This window comes from Babylonia areolata, chromosome 21 (genome assembly GCF_041734735.1).
Source record: "Babylonia areolata isolate BAREFJ2019XMU chromosome 21, ASM4173473v1, whole genome shotgun sequence".
NCBI classification, from domain to species: domain Eukaryota; kingdom Metazoa; phylum Mollusca; class Gastropoda; order Neogastropoda; family Buccinidae; genus Babylonia; species Babylonia areolata.
In genome coordinates, this window is record NC_134896.1 from 27,324,884 (window position 1) to 27,340,261 (window position 15,378).

Sequence of the window (15,378 nt, forward strand, 5' to 3'; positions counted from 1 at the left end):
AGATTCTTTTAACAGATTTGAAATGTAAGTTGTAACTGTTTCTTGTGATGAAATGGCTTTAGCTCTTTTAGGAAAATCAATGTCTGATCTTACTGTCAGTTCATCAGCAATGAAATTTTTTGTCATTGAAGTGTACCTCACAGCGAATTTTGCTGCTAGTGTGTGTGCATTTGTGTTTACGGTTTCGCGGTCAGCAGAATCATCGTAGTTTTTTTTTTTTTTACTCAGCCGTCAGGGGGCTGGAATCGTAGAAGCTACGGAAGAATCGTAGTACTAGGCAGGTCTGCTGTAAGGTATTGGTATTGAACCAGAGAGAGAGAGAGAGTATGCACGCGCGAGCGCTGTGGAGCGAGCGAACAAGACAAAAGAGACAGACAGACGGAAAAAAAAACAGAGAAAGAACAAACAGAGACAAGGCAGTAAATTGCAGACAGAGAGCAGAGGAAAACAGAATCAACATCAGTAACGTTCCTTGTAGACCCAACCTACTCCGAATTGTCCCAGCAACGAAAACACTATTAACCTGCCACAGCTTAGCAGAACACCGCCAACACCATTCACTCACACATGTCACCTGGCTTAAGGGACACGTTCAATGGGAGAAGGTTCACAAGGACGTTAAATAGTTCTGCAGAGAAGTGCCTGCTGTCACCTTCACGCTGGGAAGGAGTCTCAAACATCCCGTACCGTGCCGCTCCCTCATAAACATCCTGAAGTAAAGATGTTTGAGAAGACGACTAAATTGACGATGGTTGGAGTTTCATAACACATGAAAACCATACAAGCCGCTGCTCTTAGATAATTTTGTTCTTCCTCCCAGCTACCGGACTAATCGTTATAGCTTTTTTTCCCTTTCCTCTTTGATGATGGTTGATGAAATTAAATTGGAGGTGGGGGTTGGGGAGCAGCATATGTGTGTTTGTGTGCTTGTATAAGTGTGTGTGTGTGTGTGTGTGTGTGTGTGTGTGTGTGTGTATGTGTGTGTGTGTGTGTGTGTGTGTGTGTGTGTGTGTGTGTGTGACGTGGAAGCTGTGATACGTAGTCTAGGAATGAGTGTGTGGGGGAGGGTGGGTGCAGGGTAATTTGAGAGATGGTGTGGGGGGTGGGAAGGGGGGACCGGGGGGTGGGGTGGGGGGGGGGGGGGCTCGTGTACGTTTTTGTTTGTTTGTGAAACCATTACTTATTTATCTGTGAAACTGCATGTTTGTTGCATATCTGTCATGCATGTGTGTGTGTGTGTGTGTGTGTGTGTGTGTGTGTGTGTGTGTGTGTGTGTGTATTTTACATTTCTTTGCTTATTTGTTTATTATCATTATTGTCTTTTTATTTATTTTCATTTATTTTTTTATTATCATCATCATGATCATCATCATTATCAGTAGTAGTAGTAGTAATATTATCTTTTTTTATTTTTAAATATTCATCTACTTCTGCATTTGTTTTTTTATTTATTTATTTTATTTTTTCATTTTTCTCGAGGTCTGACAGCGCGTTGGGTTACGCTGCTGCTCAGGCATCTGTTTGGCAGATGTGGTGTAGTGAATATGGATTTGTCTGATTGCAGTGACGCCTCCTTGAGCTACTGATACTGACACTGATAGACAAATGGAATGGCTTCTCGTGAGTATGAATGTCTTCATAATTATTCTTTCACTGGGGAAAATGTCCAGAAAAATATCGGAATCAATCACAGATGATGAAGATCTCTTGTTTTGTATCTAATTCTCACCTCCTTAGTGATATTTTTAAATCTCACTGTCTCTGTCTCTGTATCTGTCTGTGCCTCCATCTCCCTCTCTCTGTCCCCACCTCCTTCTCTCTATCTCTGTCCCTGCCTCCTTTCTGTCTCTGTCTCCATTTCCCTCTGTCTCTGTCTCCCTCTGTCTCTGTGTCTCTCTGTCTCTGCCGCTGTATTTCTCTTCATCTCCGTCTGTCTCTGTCTCACTCTCTCTTTCTCTCTGTGTCTTACTTTCCCTCTCAATGTCTCTATACTCGTCTCCCTATTGCTTTCTCTGTCTCTATATCTGTCTCCCTATCACTTTCTCTGTCTCTATCTCTGTCCCTGTCTCCTAATCTGTCCCTGTCTCCATCTCTCTGTCTCCGTCTGTCTCTATGTATTCGTCTGTCTCTCTCCTTCCCTTGTCCCCGTCTCCCTCTCCCTGTCTCCGTCTTCCTGCTGCTGTCAAAGTTTACACACACGTATACATACACATACATTGATTGATTGATTACTAGATAGATAGATAGATAGATAGATAGATAGATAACTAAATCAATAAATGAATAAAACAAAAATGTTAGATAGATAGATAGATTGATTGATTGATTGATAGATAGATAGATAGGCAGGAGAGGGGAGGACAGTCAATGAAAGAGGCACAGACACACAGGACGATCAACCCCACTGGGTCGTTGTCAAGAAGCCAGCAAGGGCCCACTACAGAAATTAGAGCCTCTGGCAAAAGAACTGTGGAGAAGTGAACCCGACTCCCCCTGAAGTGATAAGTGGGGTACGGAACGAGCACTAGCACCTTGAAACACAATGCAACAGGTCCATTCTTCTCCTTCTTCTTCCTCCTCTTCTTCTTCCCCCTTCTCTCTGTGAAGACACTGGGGTGCCGCAGACAGCTGTTCACCTGTGTTTCGCCAATTATTCCCGTCTCGACCGGTTGCCGTGGACACCTCTCTCTCTCAGGGTTTTGTGAAGGGGAGATAAGTGGTCCCCAACTCCACACCACACCGTTGAAACCTGTATGGTTATACTACTATACCCTCAGCGTAGTTGATGATGAATGGAAGTTAATGAGCCTTTGGCATTTGCTCTTTAAAAGCCATGTCTTTCAAAGTTTGAGTGGATCTGTGAGCAGGACTGATGTTCTTGAGTGGTCAGGGGAGCAAAGCATACAAGTTGAAGCAGCTGACATCCACCATTGTTGGAAGTGGTTGTCTATAGTGGAGAATGGAGGAGGGGTGGGGTGGGGTGAAAACAGAACCCAGTCCGTGTCACGACCCCCCTAGGGAAGAGGTCGAGAACTATTTTAAAACCTAACACCCAACCCAGTGCACCCGACAACACAAACACAGAATACAGATATTTCCCTTCCACACAAAATTTATTCTCTTCCGCTCTGTCTGTCCCACTCACGCAACCTTACACACACAGCCTATACATGCGAAATAAACAAAAACAACTGTATACCATAACTACAAAACAAAAAAAAACAACACGAAACGAACAGAAGTCGCATACAAAACTACCGATTATCTCAAATGCAATCAAAAGCAATTTTCCACACACACACTCAAGGAGAAGACAAATCACCCCTAAACCAGGACTGGTACACAGATGTTCGTGCTTTAGTCTTTGGCGGATTCAGGAAGTTTTGTTCTAAAAAACAACAACAACAAAAAACAAAACAAAAAACTGACACACGGCCCAGACAAACATCGGCGGGTTCGACCCAAGGCACAAGCCCCCGGTCAAAAGGCCTAGGTGCCAGGACTCGGCATACAATGCCAAGCAATGGACCAGGCTGCAAGTCAAAAGGCCCGGAACACAGGACACCAGTCACAGGGCAGGAAGGGGCGAAGACCCAGGACAGCAGTCACAGGGCAGGAGGGGACTAACACCCAGGACACCAGTCACAGGGCAGGAAGGGGCGAAGACCCAGGACAGCAGTCACAGGGCAGGAGGGGACGAACACCCAGGACACCAGTCACAGGGCAGGAAGGGGCGAAGACCCAGGACAGCAGTCACAGGGCAGGAGGGGACGAACACCCAGGACACCAGTCACAGGGCAGGAAGGGGCGAAGATCTGGGTCACCAGACGAAAGGCCCGGGACACACAGCACACAGCGAGAGCTGCCACAGGTGGCGTACACTAACGACCACCACAAAGACACGACGACGACGAAGACAGACGAAGACAGACGAAGAAACACAGAAGTGGCTCCCATGGAGAACAGCCGGTCCTCACTTCGTATGGTGCCTAGATGTCGGGGTAGCTACCCCACCAACAACAGGAACGACCCGTACACTACGGCAGTCGGGCTGCAAAAGCCTCGAATATTGTTGCTGCCCAACAATATTTCATATTCGCTCAGGTGAGCGAGTAATATGCATGCACGTGGTTCGTGCGCAAATCAAGACTTCTACCCGAACTGAAGGATGGGAGAAGGAGGGAAAGTGAAAGAAGAGGGGGGAGAAAAACGAAGACGGGCCACACGCCCTAACTGTCGTCACAAGTTGTGACAATACCCCCCATTCAAGTTCAAACTTCACGTTTGGAACTTAAACACACCGTCACAACGACTGACGGACAGGCAGACACACGTGACAACTCTCGCCCTGCCCTTCCGCATTCCCGAACGTCTATTAGTGGTCAAGGACAGTTACCAAAACAAAACAGTTTGTCCAGACCAACGAAACAAGAGAAGAGAAATTTATACGAAAGCTATCTTAACTTTACAGCTAGTAAGGATACGCGGAAGCGTGTGCTTCCTAATTTAAGAGTAGAATATAGAGGTATGTGCAGAAGTCAAATGGGACTGCGCATACTCTTCTTTGATTAACACTGCCGAAATCACTTTTCGGGAAATGCCGATTCTTGCTCCGGCAGACGACTGAGATAGTCGGCTCCAACATTTTCTTTTCCAGGGATAGCTTGCACTGTGAAGGAGAAAGGCTGGAGCTGCAGCGCCCACCGTGTCAGTCTGCCGCTGACCGTTCTTGCTCTATCCAGGTATTGCAGGGGGGCATGATCGGTCTGGACGACGAATGGTTTGCCGTACAGGTATGGCTCGAACTTTTGTATGCCCCACACGAGCGCCAAGCATTCTCTCTCGATCGTGGGATAGTTCCTCTCAGCAGCATTAAGCTTTTTGCTGGCACACGCCACTGGCTGTGGGCCCATCCCATGATCTTGGAGCAGTAGGGCCCCCAGTCCCACTGCTGAGGCATCTGTTCTCAGCACAAAGGGCTTGGACAGGTCTGGTAGGAGACAGACGGGCCGACTACAGAGAACTTGTTTTAGCTGCAGAAAAGCCCTCTCACAGCTCTCATCCCACTTCACGTGGGCAGGCTCCTTGCCCTTCGTTTTGTCCGTTAACGGCAGGGCAATCTCTGCGAATTGTGGGACAAATCGTCTATAGTAGCCCACCAGGCCAAGGAAGCCTCTGAGCTGACGCTTAGTTTGTGGACGTGTAGCGTTATGAATTTTCTCCATTTTTTCATCGTCCGGCCATATCTTGCTGTCGCCAACGTGGTGACCAAGATAGTCCAGTTCCTTGTGTCCGAGATAGCACTTGGCTGGCCGAGCAGTGAGGCTGCACTCACGCAGGCGGTGAAACACTGCACGCAGGAGTGGCAAGTGACTGGCCTCGTCGACAGAGGCGATGATCATGTCATCCATGAAGTTGCCCACCTCTGGCAGGCCCAGAGGTAGAATCAACTTCCTCATCATGCGGGAAAACACTGCACCCGCTGTTTTCAGCCCAAATGGCATCACACGCCACTGGAAGTGACCTTGTGGGGTTGAGAATGCGGTCTTCGGACGGTCGGCTTCCTCCATTGGGATTTGCCAATAGCCTTTGGATAAGTCCAATTTGGAAAATACCCTTTTCCCGGCTAACTTGGCGAACAATGCCTCCACGTCTGGCATGGGTTCTGCGTCAAACGTGGTCACCTTGTTGACACGACGGAAGTCAACACAAAACCTCACTTTGCCATCCCTTTTCTTTACGAGTACAATTGGGGAAGAGTAAGGAGATGAGGAAGGTTCGATCACTCCCATCTTCAACATCTGATCGACTTCCTCTTGGATCACCTCACGCTGAGAGTATGGCAGTGGGTACTGTTTGGTTCTGAGGGGTGTGTCAGAATTCAGTTGGAGTGAACAAGTCTCCAAGTTTGTACGACCTGGCAGATCGGTGAGTACGTCTCCAAACTCTCTCACAAGCTTGAGGACAGCCTCTTTCAGTGAAGGATTGGTTGGGTCAACCACAACATCCTCAGGCCCCTCGGACGCCTCGAGGGGTATAAGAGGGATATCTCGCTCCACAGTACGAGTCTCCTCCCAGATCTCACCGTCATCGACCACTGCTATAGCTAGAGACATCTGGGGAATGCGTTCAACATACTGTTTTAGTAGGTTGGCATGATACAGTTTTTCTTTGGTACCAACCCGAACACAGTAGTCAGCCAGTCCTACACGTCGCAGGACAGTGTATGGACCTTGCCATTCCAACTCTAGTTTGTTGTGTTTGGAAGGACGGAGGAGCAGAACCCTGCTACCCTCAGCGAACTCTCGTCGCTTGGCCTTGGCATCAAAGTGCCTCTTGTATCTTCTGGCAGCCTTTTCGAGATTCTGCTGCGCCAGAGTGCATGACTCAGCTATCTTGTTACGCAGATCGACCACGTATTCAGCTGCTGTCTGAACCTCCGACCTCTCGGGATGAAGCCAGTGTTCCCTGAGGATTTGCATGGGACCGCGAACAGTCCTGCCATAGAGCAGCTCAAAGGGAGAGTAGCCCGTGCTCTCCTGTGGGACTTCCCTGTATGCGAATAGTAAAGCCGGGATCCATCTATCCCAGGCTCGAGGCCTTTCGTGTGACAGCCTGCGCAACATGGTTTTCAATGTCGCGTTGAAGCGCTCGACAAGGCCATTACACTGGGCATGGTAAGGAGTGGTGGTCAGGCCTCGGACAGACAGAAGGCGATAAACTTCTTGCATCACCTGACTGGTGAACTGTGTCCCTCGGTCAGTAAGGACCTCGGAAGGAATACCCGTGCGTGTCCACATGTTGAAGAGAGCCTCTGCCACAGACTCAGATGTAATATCTTTGAGCGGAACAGCCTCTGGGTATCTGGTCGCATAATCGACCATGGTCAGAATGTATCTGCAACCAGACTCGGAAGCAGGAGCTATTGGACCAACAATGTCCACTGCCACTCGGCTGAAGGGTTCAGTCATCAGAGGCATTTTAACTAAAGGCACTCTGGGAACCCGCCCTTTTGGTACAGTTTTTTGGCACCTGTCGCAGGAAAGAACGAAGCGTTTGATGTCCCCGCACATACCTGGCCAATAGAAATGAGGAAATATTCTCTGTTGCGTCCGCCTAAACCCCAAATGACCAGACATTGGAGCCTCATGGCCCAGGCGTAGCACTGTGGAACGCAAAGGCTTCGGTACACAGATCTGGGTCGCCTGGCCTCTGTGATCTTTAAACTGCCGCATCAGCACCCCATGCTTTTTAAAATAAGAGACCTCGCCTGAAGGGGTTTTCTGTAAAAGGCCTGAACCAGCCCTATCACGTGCCTGATGAAAATCAGGATCGTCATTTTGCTGGTGCTGTAAGTCTTCCCGTGACACATGGATCTGAATATCCTTGACGGGCAGGGGAGGCAAGGGTTTGGCATTTGCTGCAGCCTGGGCTCTTGTTTGAACGGCGCCCACAAGGCTGGGATCAGCATAGACGGGCACGGCCATTGAAGAGCCGTCCCCTCTCCAAGCATAATTCCCAATGAGAACCTCCTCAACAGGAGACTCCATGACAGCCACGTCCAAAACACCCTGTATGAACGGGGACTGAAAGTCCACCCTGGCGATGGGCAGAACTGAGGAGCACCTTGACTCTGCCAACACCACGCGAACTGTGGCCCCGGTAAAACAGTCAGGTCTTACGAGTCGCCTGGCTACAACAATCAACTGGGCTCCCGTGTCGCGTAAAGCTTGCACTGTGTGGCCATTGACAGAAACCTCGCAGCGAGGCGAGTACTGCTTGGAAGCACAAGACGCGCAAAGCGTCGGGGTCATTGCATTAACACCTTGCATAGGTGAGACATGAGCAATGAGTGAGACCCTCTTGGGTTGCCGGCACTCTTTGGCCAAGTGACCTGGCTTTCCGCAGTTGAAGCAGGCAGGTATTCTTGTAGAGTCTCTTCCCTTTACGTTGTTTGGAGCTGAATCCCCTGACCCATGTGGAGGGCCTTTTTCCTCCGCGCCCAGATTGAAACTGCGGTCGGAAACCCTACAACCTTTTTTGGAAACTCGAAATTCAGCTTCCGCCATGCGACCTGCTCTCCGAGCATTGACAATTTTAGTAGTGATATGGGCAACGTCCTCAACTCTATTGGGTTCCTCACGCCGAACTTCAGTGACGAGATCGGGATTGAGTGTGGTCAAGAACTGCTCCTGAAGGACCAGATCTTTAATGTCCTCTGCATCAGATTCATCCCGTCCAGCGGCCACACACCACCGGGAGAAACAAACCTTCAGCCTGCCCAGAAACTGATCAAACGTCTCTTCCGCTAATTTCCGCATTGAACGGAACCGTTTGCGGTAGGAATCTGCATCCAGACGGAATTCGTAAAGCAGAGCCGCTTTTAAGATGTCATAATCGTGTAGTTGTTCCGGTTGTAACCGTAGGCAGGCGTCTCTCGCCCGACCCTGCAAAAGGGCCACCAGGCGGGCTGCCCAGGAGCTACGCTTCCACTTATTTAATCCCGCCACTCTCTCAAAGTGGTTAAGGAAGCTATCGAAATCGTCTTTCTCATCATACGGCACAAGCGGAAACTGATGAGCCGTGTGAGCTTCTAGCTCTTCCTGGCGCAGTTCCATTTTCCTCTCGAATCTACGTCTTTCCTCCTCTCTTAACTGTTTCATTTCCTCGTCCTTCATTTCCCTGTACAATCTTTCCTCCTCATCTTTTTTCTTCCTATACTCTTCTTCTTTTCTATCCTTCCATTGTCTGTACTTTCTCTCCTCATCCCTAGCCTGACGCTCTTCCTCCCTAGCCTGACGCTCCTCCTCCCTGGCTACTGCATCAACCACAAACCGGGCCAACGCCTCTCCAGACAAACCTAAGTCAGTGCCCAACACCCTGAACTTTGAGTACATGTCCTGAGAAGGTACGGAATTAGACTCATTCTTCAAGCCTTCATCGAAAGCACCTTCAGGATTAGCCTCCTTCAGGTGGCCCTGAATCCATCCGGACAATTCAGTCTTTTTTTCAGCACTCAGAGAAGGTGTACTGCCTTCTGCCCTGACCCCCCGTGACCCCGAACTAGGAGTAGAGGCCGCAGAAGTTTTTCGTGTTACAGGCATGTTTTCTTAATTCACAATGTGCAACAACTACACAAAACTTGAATTAAGATTAAGTCTCTAAGTCACTAACTCCAGGTCCCCACTTCACTCAACCGTCCAACAGTAAGAACCTAACAATCTAATAACCTTAATCACCCCCATAAAAGCTAACCAAAACGAAATGCCTGCAACATAAAACGTAGACGAACAAGACGATCACACCCTACCCCCCAACCCGTGTTACATTCCCTAGAACTTGTTACCCCGCATCTCCACCATTGTCACGACCCCCCTAGGGAAGAGGTCGAGAACTATTTTAAAACCTAACACCCAACCCAGTGCACCCGACAACACAAACACAGAATACAGATATTTCCCTTCCACACAAAATTTATTCTCTTCCGCTCTGTCTGTCCCACTCACGCAACCTTACACACACAGCCTATACATGCGAAATAAACAAAAACAACTGTATACCATAACTACAAAACAAAAAAAAACAACACGAAACGAACAGAAGTCGCATACAAAACTACCGATTATCTCAAATGCAATCAAAAGCAATTTTCCACACACACACTCAAGGAGAAGACAAATCACCCCTAAACCAGGACTGGTACACAGATGTTCGTGCTTTAGTCTTTGGCGGATTCAGGAAGTTTTGTTCTAAAAAAACAACAACAACAAAAAACAAAAAAAAAACTGACACACGGCCCAGACAAACTTCGGCGGGTCCGACCCAAGGCACAAGCCCCCGGTCAAAAGGCCTAGGTGCCAGGACTCGGCATACAGTGCCAAGCAATGGACCAGGCTGCAAGTCAAAAGGCCCGGAACACAGGACACCAGTCACAGGGCAGGAAGGGGCGAAGACCCAGGACAGCAGTCACAGGGCAGGAGGGGACTAACACCCAGGACACCAGTCACAGGGCAGGAAGGGGCGAAGACCCAGGACAGCAGTCACAGGGCAGGAGGGGACGAACACCCAGGACACCAGTCACAGGGCAGGAAGGGGCGAAGACCCAGGACAGCAGTCACAGGGCAGGAGGGGACGAACACCCAGGACACCAGTCACAGGGCAGGAAGGGGCGAAGATCTGGGTCACCAGACGAAAGGCCCGGGACACACAGCACACAGCGAGAGCTGCCACAGGTGGCGTACACTAACGACCACCACAAAGACACGACGACGACGAAGACAGACGAAGACAGACGAAGAAACACAGAAGTGGCTCCCATGGAGAACAGCCGGTCCTCACTTCGTATGGTGCCTAGATGTCGGGGTAGCTACCCCACCAACAACAGGAACGACCCGTACACTACGGCAGTCGGGCTGCAAAAGCCTCGAATATTGTTGCTGCCCAACAATATTTCATATTCGCTCAGGTGAGCGAGTAATATGCATGCACGTGGTTCGTGCGCAAATCAAGACTTCTACCCGAACTGAAGGATGGGAGAAGGAGGGAAAGTGAAAGAAGAGGGGGGAGAAAAACGAAGACGGGCCACACGCCCTAACTGTCGTCACAAGTTGTGACAGTCCGTATAATGGCAGTCAAACACATGGATGTCCAGGGTTCGAATCTCGGTAACTGCACCTGGTGGGTAAAGGGTGGAGATTTTTTCAATCTTCCAGGTCAACATATGTGCAGACCTGCTTGTGCCTGAACCCTCTTCGTGTGTATACCCAAACAGAAGATCAAACATGCACCTTAAAGATCCTGTAATCCATTTTTTCGTTGGTTATGGAAACAAAAACATACCCAGTATGCAAACCCCCGAAAACGGAGTATGGCTGCCTATATGGCAGGGTAAAAACTGTCATACATGTGAATGCCCACTCGTGTACAGACGAGAGAATGTGGGAGTTGCAGCCTACGAACAAAGAAGAGAAGAAGAACCCTTGGACTCTCACCTACCAGTCAGTCTGGGCCACCTGAGTCAAAGCTTACTTCATCAACACACATGCAGCAAAGGGAGGTGATTCAGCTACCTCACTTCAATTCCTTGACAGAAAACCGCCAACGGCATTCACACGTGTGAAGTGTACTCTTGTCGACACAATCAGAAGGAGACAGTTAACAAGTATCCTAGTCACTGTGGCAGGAGAACTTTCAGCCTCTAGTGGGTGGGTGGGTGTGAGTAGGGCTGTGGTGGTGATGGGGAGCTATAAACACACTGTGTTCTGACTAATAAAAGTCCGTCGGTCAAGCCAGAGGCACTGCTTTGCTGTTGCTAACATTGTAACTCAGTACTACCTTCTGCTTCAGGGGAGTAAATGCACTCAGCTTAAAAAGAAAAAAGAAGAAAAAAAGACAAAAGAAAGAAAGAAAGAAAGAAAAAATCCGATCTGGAGATGGCTGTGTCTCGCCATATTTAACTCGTGCAAAACAAGCTGCATGAAAGAAATATAAATTGATATAAAAAATATCAATCGGATCGGGTTAAAAGCACCATTTGCAGAGACCCAGTACAGGCTTTGACACACAATCAACAAGAGTTGGAGGTATCTGGTAAACAATTCATTGCGGCTCTTCAGCGACTTCACAGACGACGATGACGACGATGACGCCGAAAAGGAAGAAGAAGAAGAAGAAACGACACTGACTGACTCACAAAAGACCACAAAGTGAATGTCTTTGGGTATTATCCATGCTGTCATGAAAGGACGGTGCTTACGACATTCTTCACTGACCAAAAGCCAGATTAGGGGGAAGCTCTTTGGTTTGACCGGTGACTTGTCTGCTGTCAGACGGGAAGGAACAGAAACCAGATTAGTGACAGAGACAAGGTGATGTCACACACAATAAAGAAACCGCAGTCACGCACGGAACCTTTTAATCCTCATAGGGAATTGATCTTAGGAGGCAGACAATAGTGCTAGTTTCTCACCTATATTGTGCGTTACCTAATCCTCCTATAAAAGTGAAGGTCGCTACTTTAGCCAATGGACTTACTTTTCTGCTTGATTTTAAAGCTAGCTGTAAAAAGTGACCTCCCCCCCTTCCCACCCTCACCTGCCTTATTATCCCTCTAAAGCCCGGGATGTCTGTGGGATGGGTGGTGGTTCTTCACTGTACAAGGAGACAAAAGTCATTACCTGTGACAAGGAGATGGGATATTCAACACTCGATGAACGTTTCTGTTTGTGTCTGTTGTTTTCATTAATTTCACGTCTTTTTACTGAGAGTGGTATTGGACAAGAGAGAGAGACAGAGACAGAGATGTGTGTGTGGAACAAGCAAACAAGACAAAAGAGAGACAGACGGAAAAGCAAACAGAGAAAGAACAAACAGAGACAGGCTGAAAACTACAGACAGAGACAGACAAAAACAGCGTCAACATCAGTAAAGTTCCTTGTAGACCCAACCTACTCCAACTTGTCCCAGCAACGAAAACACCATCAACCCGCCCCAGCTTGGCAGAACACCGCCAACACCATTCACTCACACATGTCACCCGGCTCAAGGGACACGTTCAATGGGAGGTTCACAAGGATGTTAATTAGTTCTGCAGAGCAGTGCCTGCTATCGCCTTTAGGCTGGGAAAGAGTCTCAAACATACCGTACGACACCGCTCCCTCAAAAAGATCCTGAAGTAAAGATGCTGGTAAGACGACCAAATTGACGATGGTAGGAGTTTCATAACACATGAAAACCATACAAGCCACTGCTCTTAGATAATTTTGTTCTCCCCTTCCAGCTACTGGACTAATTGTTGCTTTTCCATTTTTCCTTTCCTTTTCGATGATGGCTGATAAATAAATTGTATTTATTTATTTATCTATTTGTTTTAATGTCTATTCATATACCTATTCATTCTTTTTTTTTTCTTTAAGGCCCAACTAAGTGGGGTTTTTTCATATTTAAATATTCATTAACTTCTTTATTTGTTTAAATATTTATTCTTTTTTCATATCTAATTATATATTCATTTACTTCTTTATTTGTTTAGTTATTTTTATTTTCATTTTCTAATTTTTGTCAAGGCCTGACTAAGCACTCTGAGTTATGCTGCTGCTCAGACATCTGTTTGGCAGATGTGGTGTAGCGTATATGGATTTGTGTGACCTCCTTGAGCTACTGATACTGACACTGATACACAGATGGAATAGCTTCTTGTGAGTATATGACTGTTCGTAATTCTTCTCTCACTGGGGAAAATGTCCAGAAAAATACCGGAATCAATCACAGATGATGAAGATCTCTTGTTTTGTACCTAGTTCTCACCTCCTTAGTGATATTTTTAAATATCACTGTCTCTGTCTCTGTATCTGTCTGTGCCTCCATCTCCCTCTCCCCCTCTCTGTCCCCACCTCCTTCTCTCTGTCTCTGCCCCTGCCTCCTTCTTTCTGTCTCGGTCTCCGTCTCCCTCTGTCTCAGTCTCTGTGTCTTTCTGTCTCTGTGTCTCTCTCCATCTCCCTCTCTCTTTCTCTCTGTATCTTACTCTCCCTCTCTCTGTCTCTATCCTCGTCTATCGGTTTTATTGTTGTCTTGTACTGACCATGATGTTGTGCGAAATTTGTCTGTTTTTCTACAAAGCATTTTGATACAGGGAAATGTTCACTTCTTGATTTTCCTGATTAACCTGATATATCTATAGCTGCATTGTTTTAATCCTTATGTCTTAAATGATATGATTATTGTCTGTTCACTTTCCCCTTCATGAGGGGCTTCGGCCTAAAATGAATAAACCATCTCTCTCTCTCTCTCTCTCTCTCTCTCTCTCTCTCTCTCTCTCTCTCTCTCTCTAGAAGACGCCATCGATTTCAGAGATTTTCTTTTATCAACTGGAACCCGAGAAGATTTTCAAAAACAAAGAAATTCAGTAAATAACTTGAAACGTTTAGCGAAAAAGAAATATTTTCAAACGTTGATCACTTCTAAGTCTGACAGTAAGTCTTTATGGAAAGCCATAAATCAGTTGAATAATAAGAATAGAGCCACACAAATTACATCACTCACAGACATATCCACAGATAGACTTAACTCACATTTCTGTAACATAGCTACTTCAATTATAAAATCAGACAAATCAAACTTTAACTCTCTAGATGCTCTGTTAGAATTCTGTCGATCAAAAAATATTTCATCCACACTAGATATTCCTTTGATATGTGTAGATGAAGTTTATAATGCCCTGACCCATTTAAAACAAACAATTACAAGAGGTCTTGATGGCATAGACGGAAAAATATTAAAACTCTCACTCAGCTCCTATAATAGCAGAATCCCTTACATACATATATAATTTAAGTATTACAAAAAATAAGATTCCCAAAACGCTCAAAACTGCTAAAGTTATTCCTATATATAAGAATGGTGATCGCTCTGAACCATCAAACTACAGACCAATTTCCATTTTGCCAATATCAAAACCCCTGGAAAATCATATAAATAAACATATTCTTAAGCATTTTAATAATTTTGACTTGTTCCATCCGAATCAGTCTGGATTTAGAGCTAATCACTCATGTCATTCTGCACTAACAAATTTAGTAGATCAATGGCTTACTAACATTAATAATAACGAAATTACTGGAGCTCTTGTTGTCGACTTTATGAAGGCTTTTGATGTGATTGATCATTCTCTCCTCCTGAAAAAACTAAAGATTTATGGTTTGTCTTTGAATACATTAGAGTTTCAGTTTCAGTTGCTCAAGGAGGTGTCACTGCGTTCGGGCAAACCATATACGCTACACCACATCTGCCAAGCAGATGCCTGACCAGCAGCGTAACCCAACGCGCTTAGTGAGGCCTTGAGAAAAAAACAACAAAAAAAACAACAAAAAACAAACAAACGGGGGAATAAATAATAGATAAGCTTACATAAATAAATAAATAAATGAATAATAATTATAATATAGAAAAAGGTAGTAGTAATAATAATAGTAATACTAATAAAATGGTTTAAAAAAAAATAAAAAAATAAATAAATAAATAAATAAGACAACAATGGTGATAAATAAGCGAATAAATGTAAAACATGAAGACACACATTCACACACACACCCACACATGCACAACAGAAATGCACCAAACATGCAGTTTCACAGATATGAAAGCACCGTCAAATACATATAAACGTACATGAGCTCCAACACACACACACACACACACACACACACACACACACACACACACATTACCTTGCACCTCCTCTACCCCCCTCCTCCACACACTCATTTCTAGTCTTACGTATCGCAGCTTCCACGGCACACACACACACACACACACACACACACACACACACACACACACACACACACACAAACACACACTCACAGAGATGAACACTTACTT

General features: G+C 46.3%; 1 protein-coding gene across 1 annotated transcript; it reads right to left on the bottom strand.

Annotated features, from left to right (window-relative positions):
* Positions 1-557: 557 nt before the first annotated feature.
* LOC143296595 (uncharacterized) lies at positions 558-8,678 on the bottom strand. Its single transcript, XM_076608621.1, has 3 exons — positions 7,313-8,678; positions 4,725-7,075; positions 558-710 (listed from the first exon to the last, which is right to left on the bottom strand). The coding sequence occupies exons 1-3, from the start codon at positions 8,676-8,678 to the stop codon at positions 558-560; spliced, it is 3,870 nt and encodes a 1,289-aa protein (XP_076464736.1).
* Positions 8,679-15,378: the final 6,700 nt, after the last annotated feature.

Coding starts and splice junctions, on each gene's coding strand:
- LOC143296595 (XM_076608621.1), bottom strand. CDS start 8,678: ATGAAGGACGAGGAAATGAAACAGTTAAGAGAGGAGGAAAGACGTAGA. Junction 7,076..7,312: donor TCCTGATTTTCATCAGGCAC/GTGATAGGGCTG, acceptor TCTATTGGCCAG/GTATGTGCGGGGACATCAAA. Junction 711..4,724: donor ACCTGGATAGAGCAAGAACG/GTCAGCGGCAGA, acceptor TCTTTACTTCAG/GATGTTTATGAGGGAGCGGC.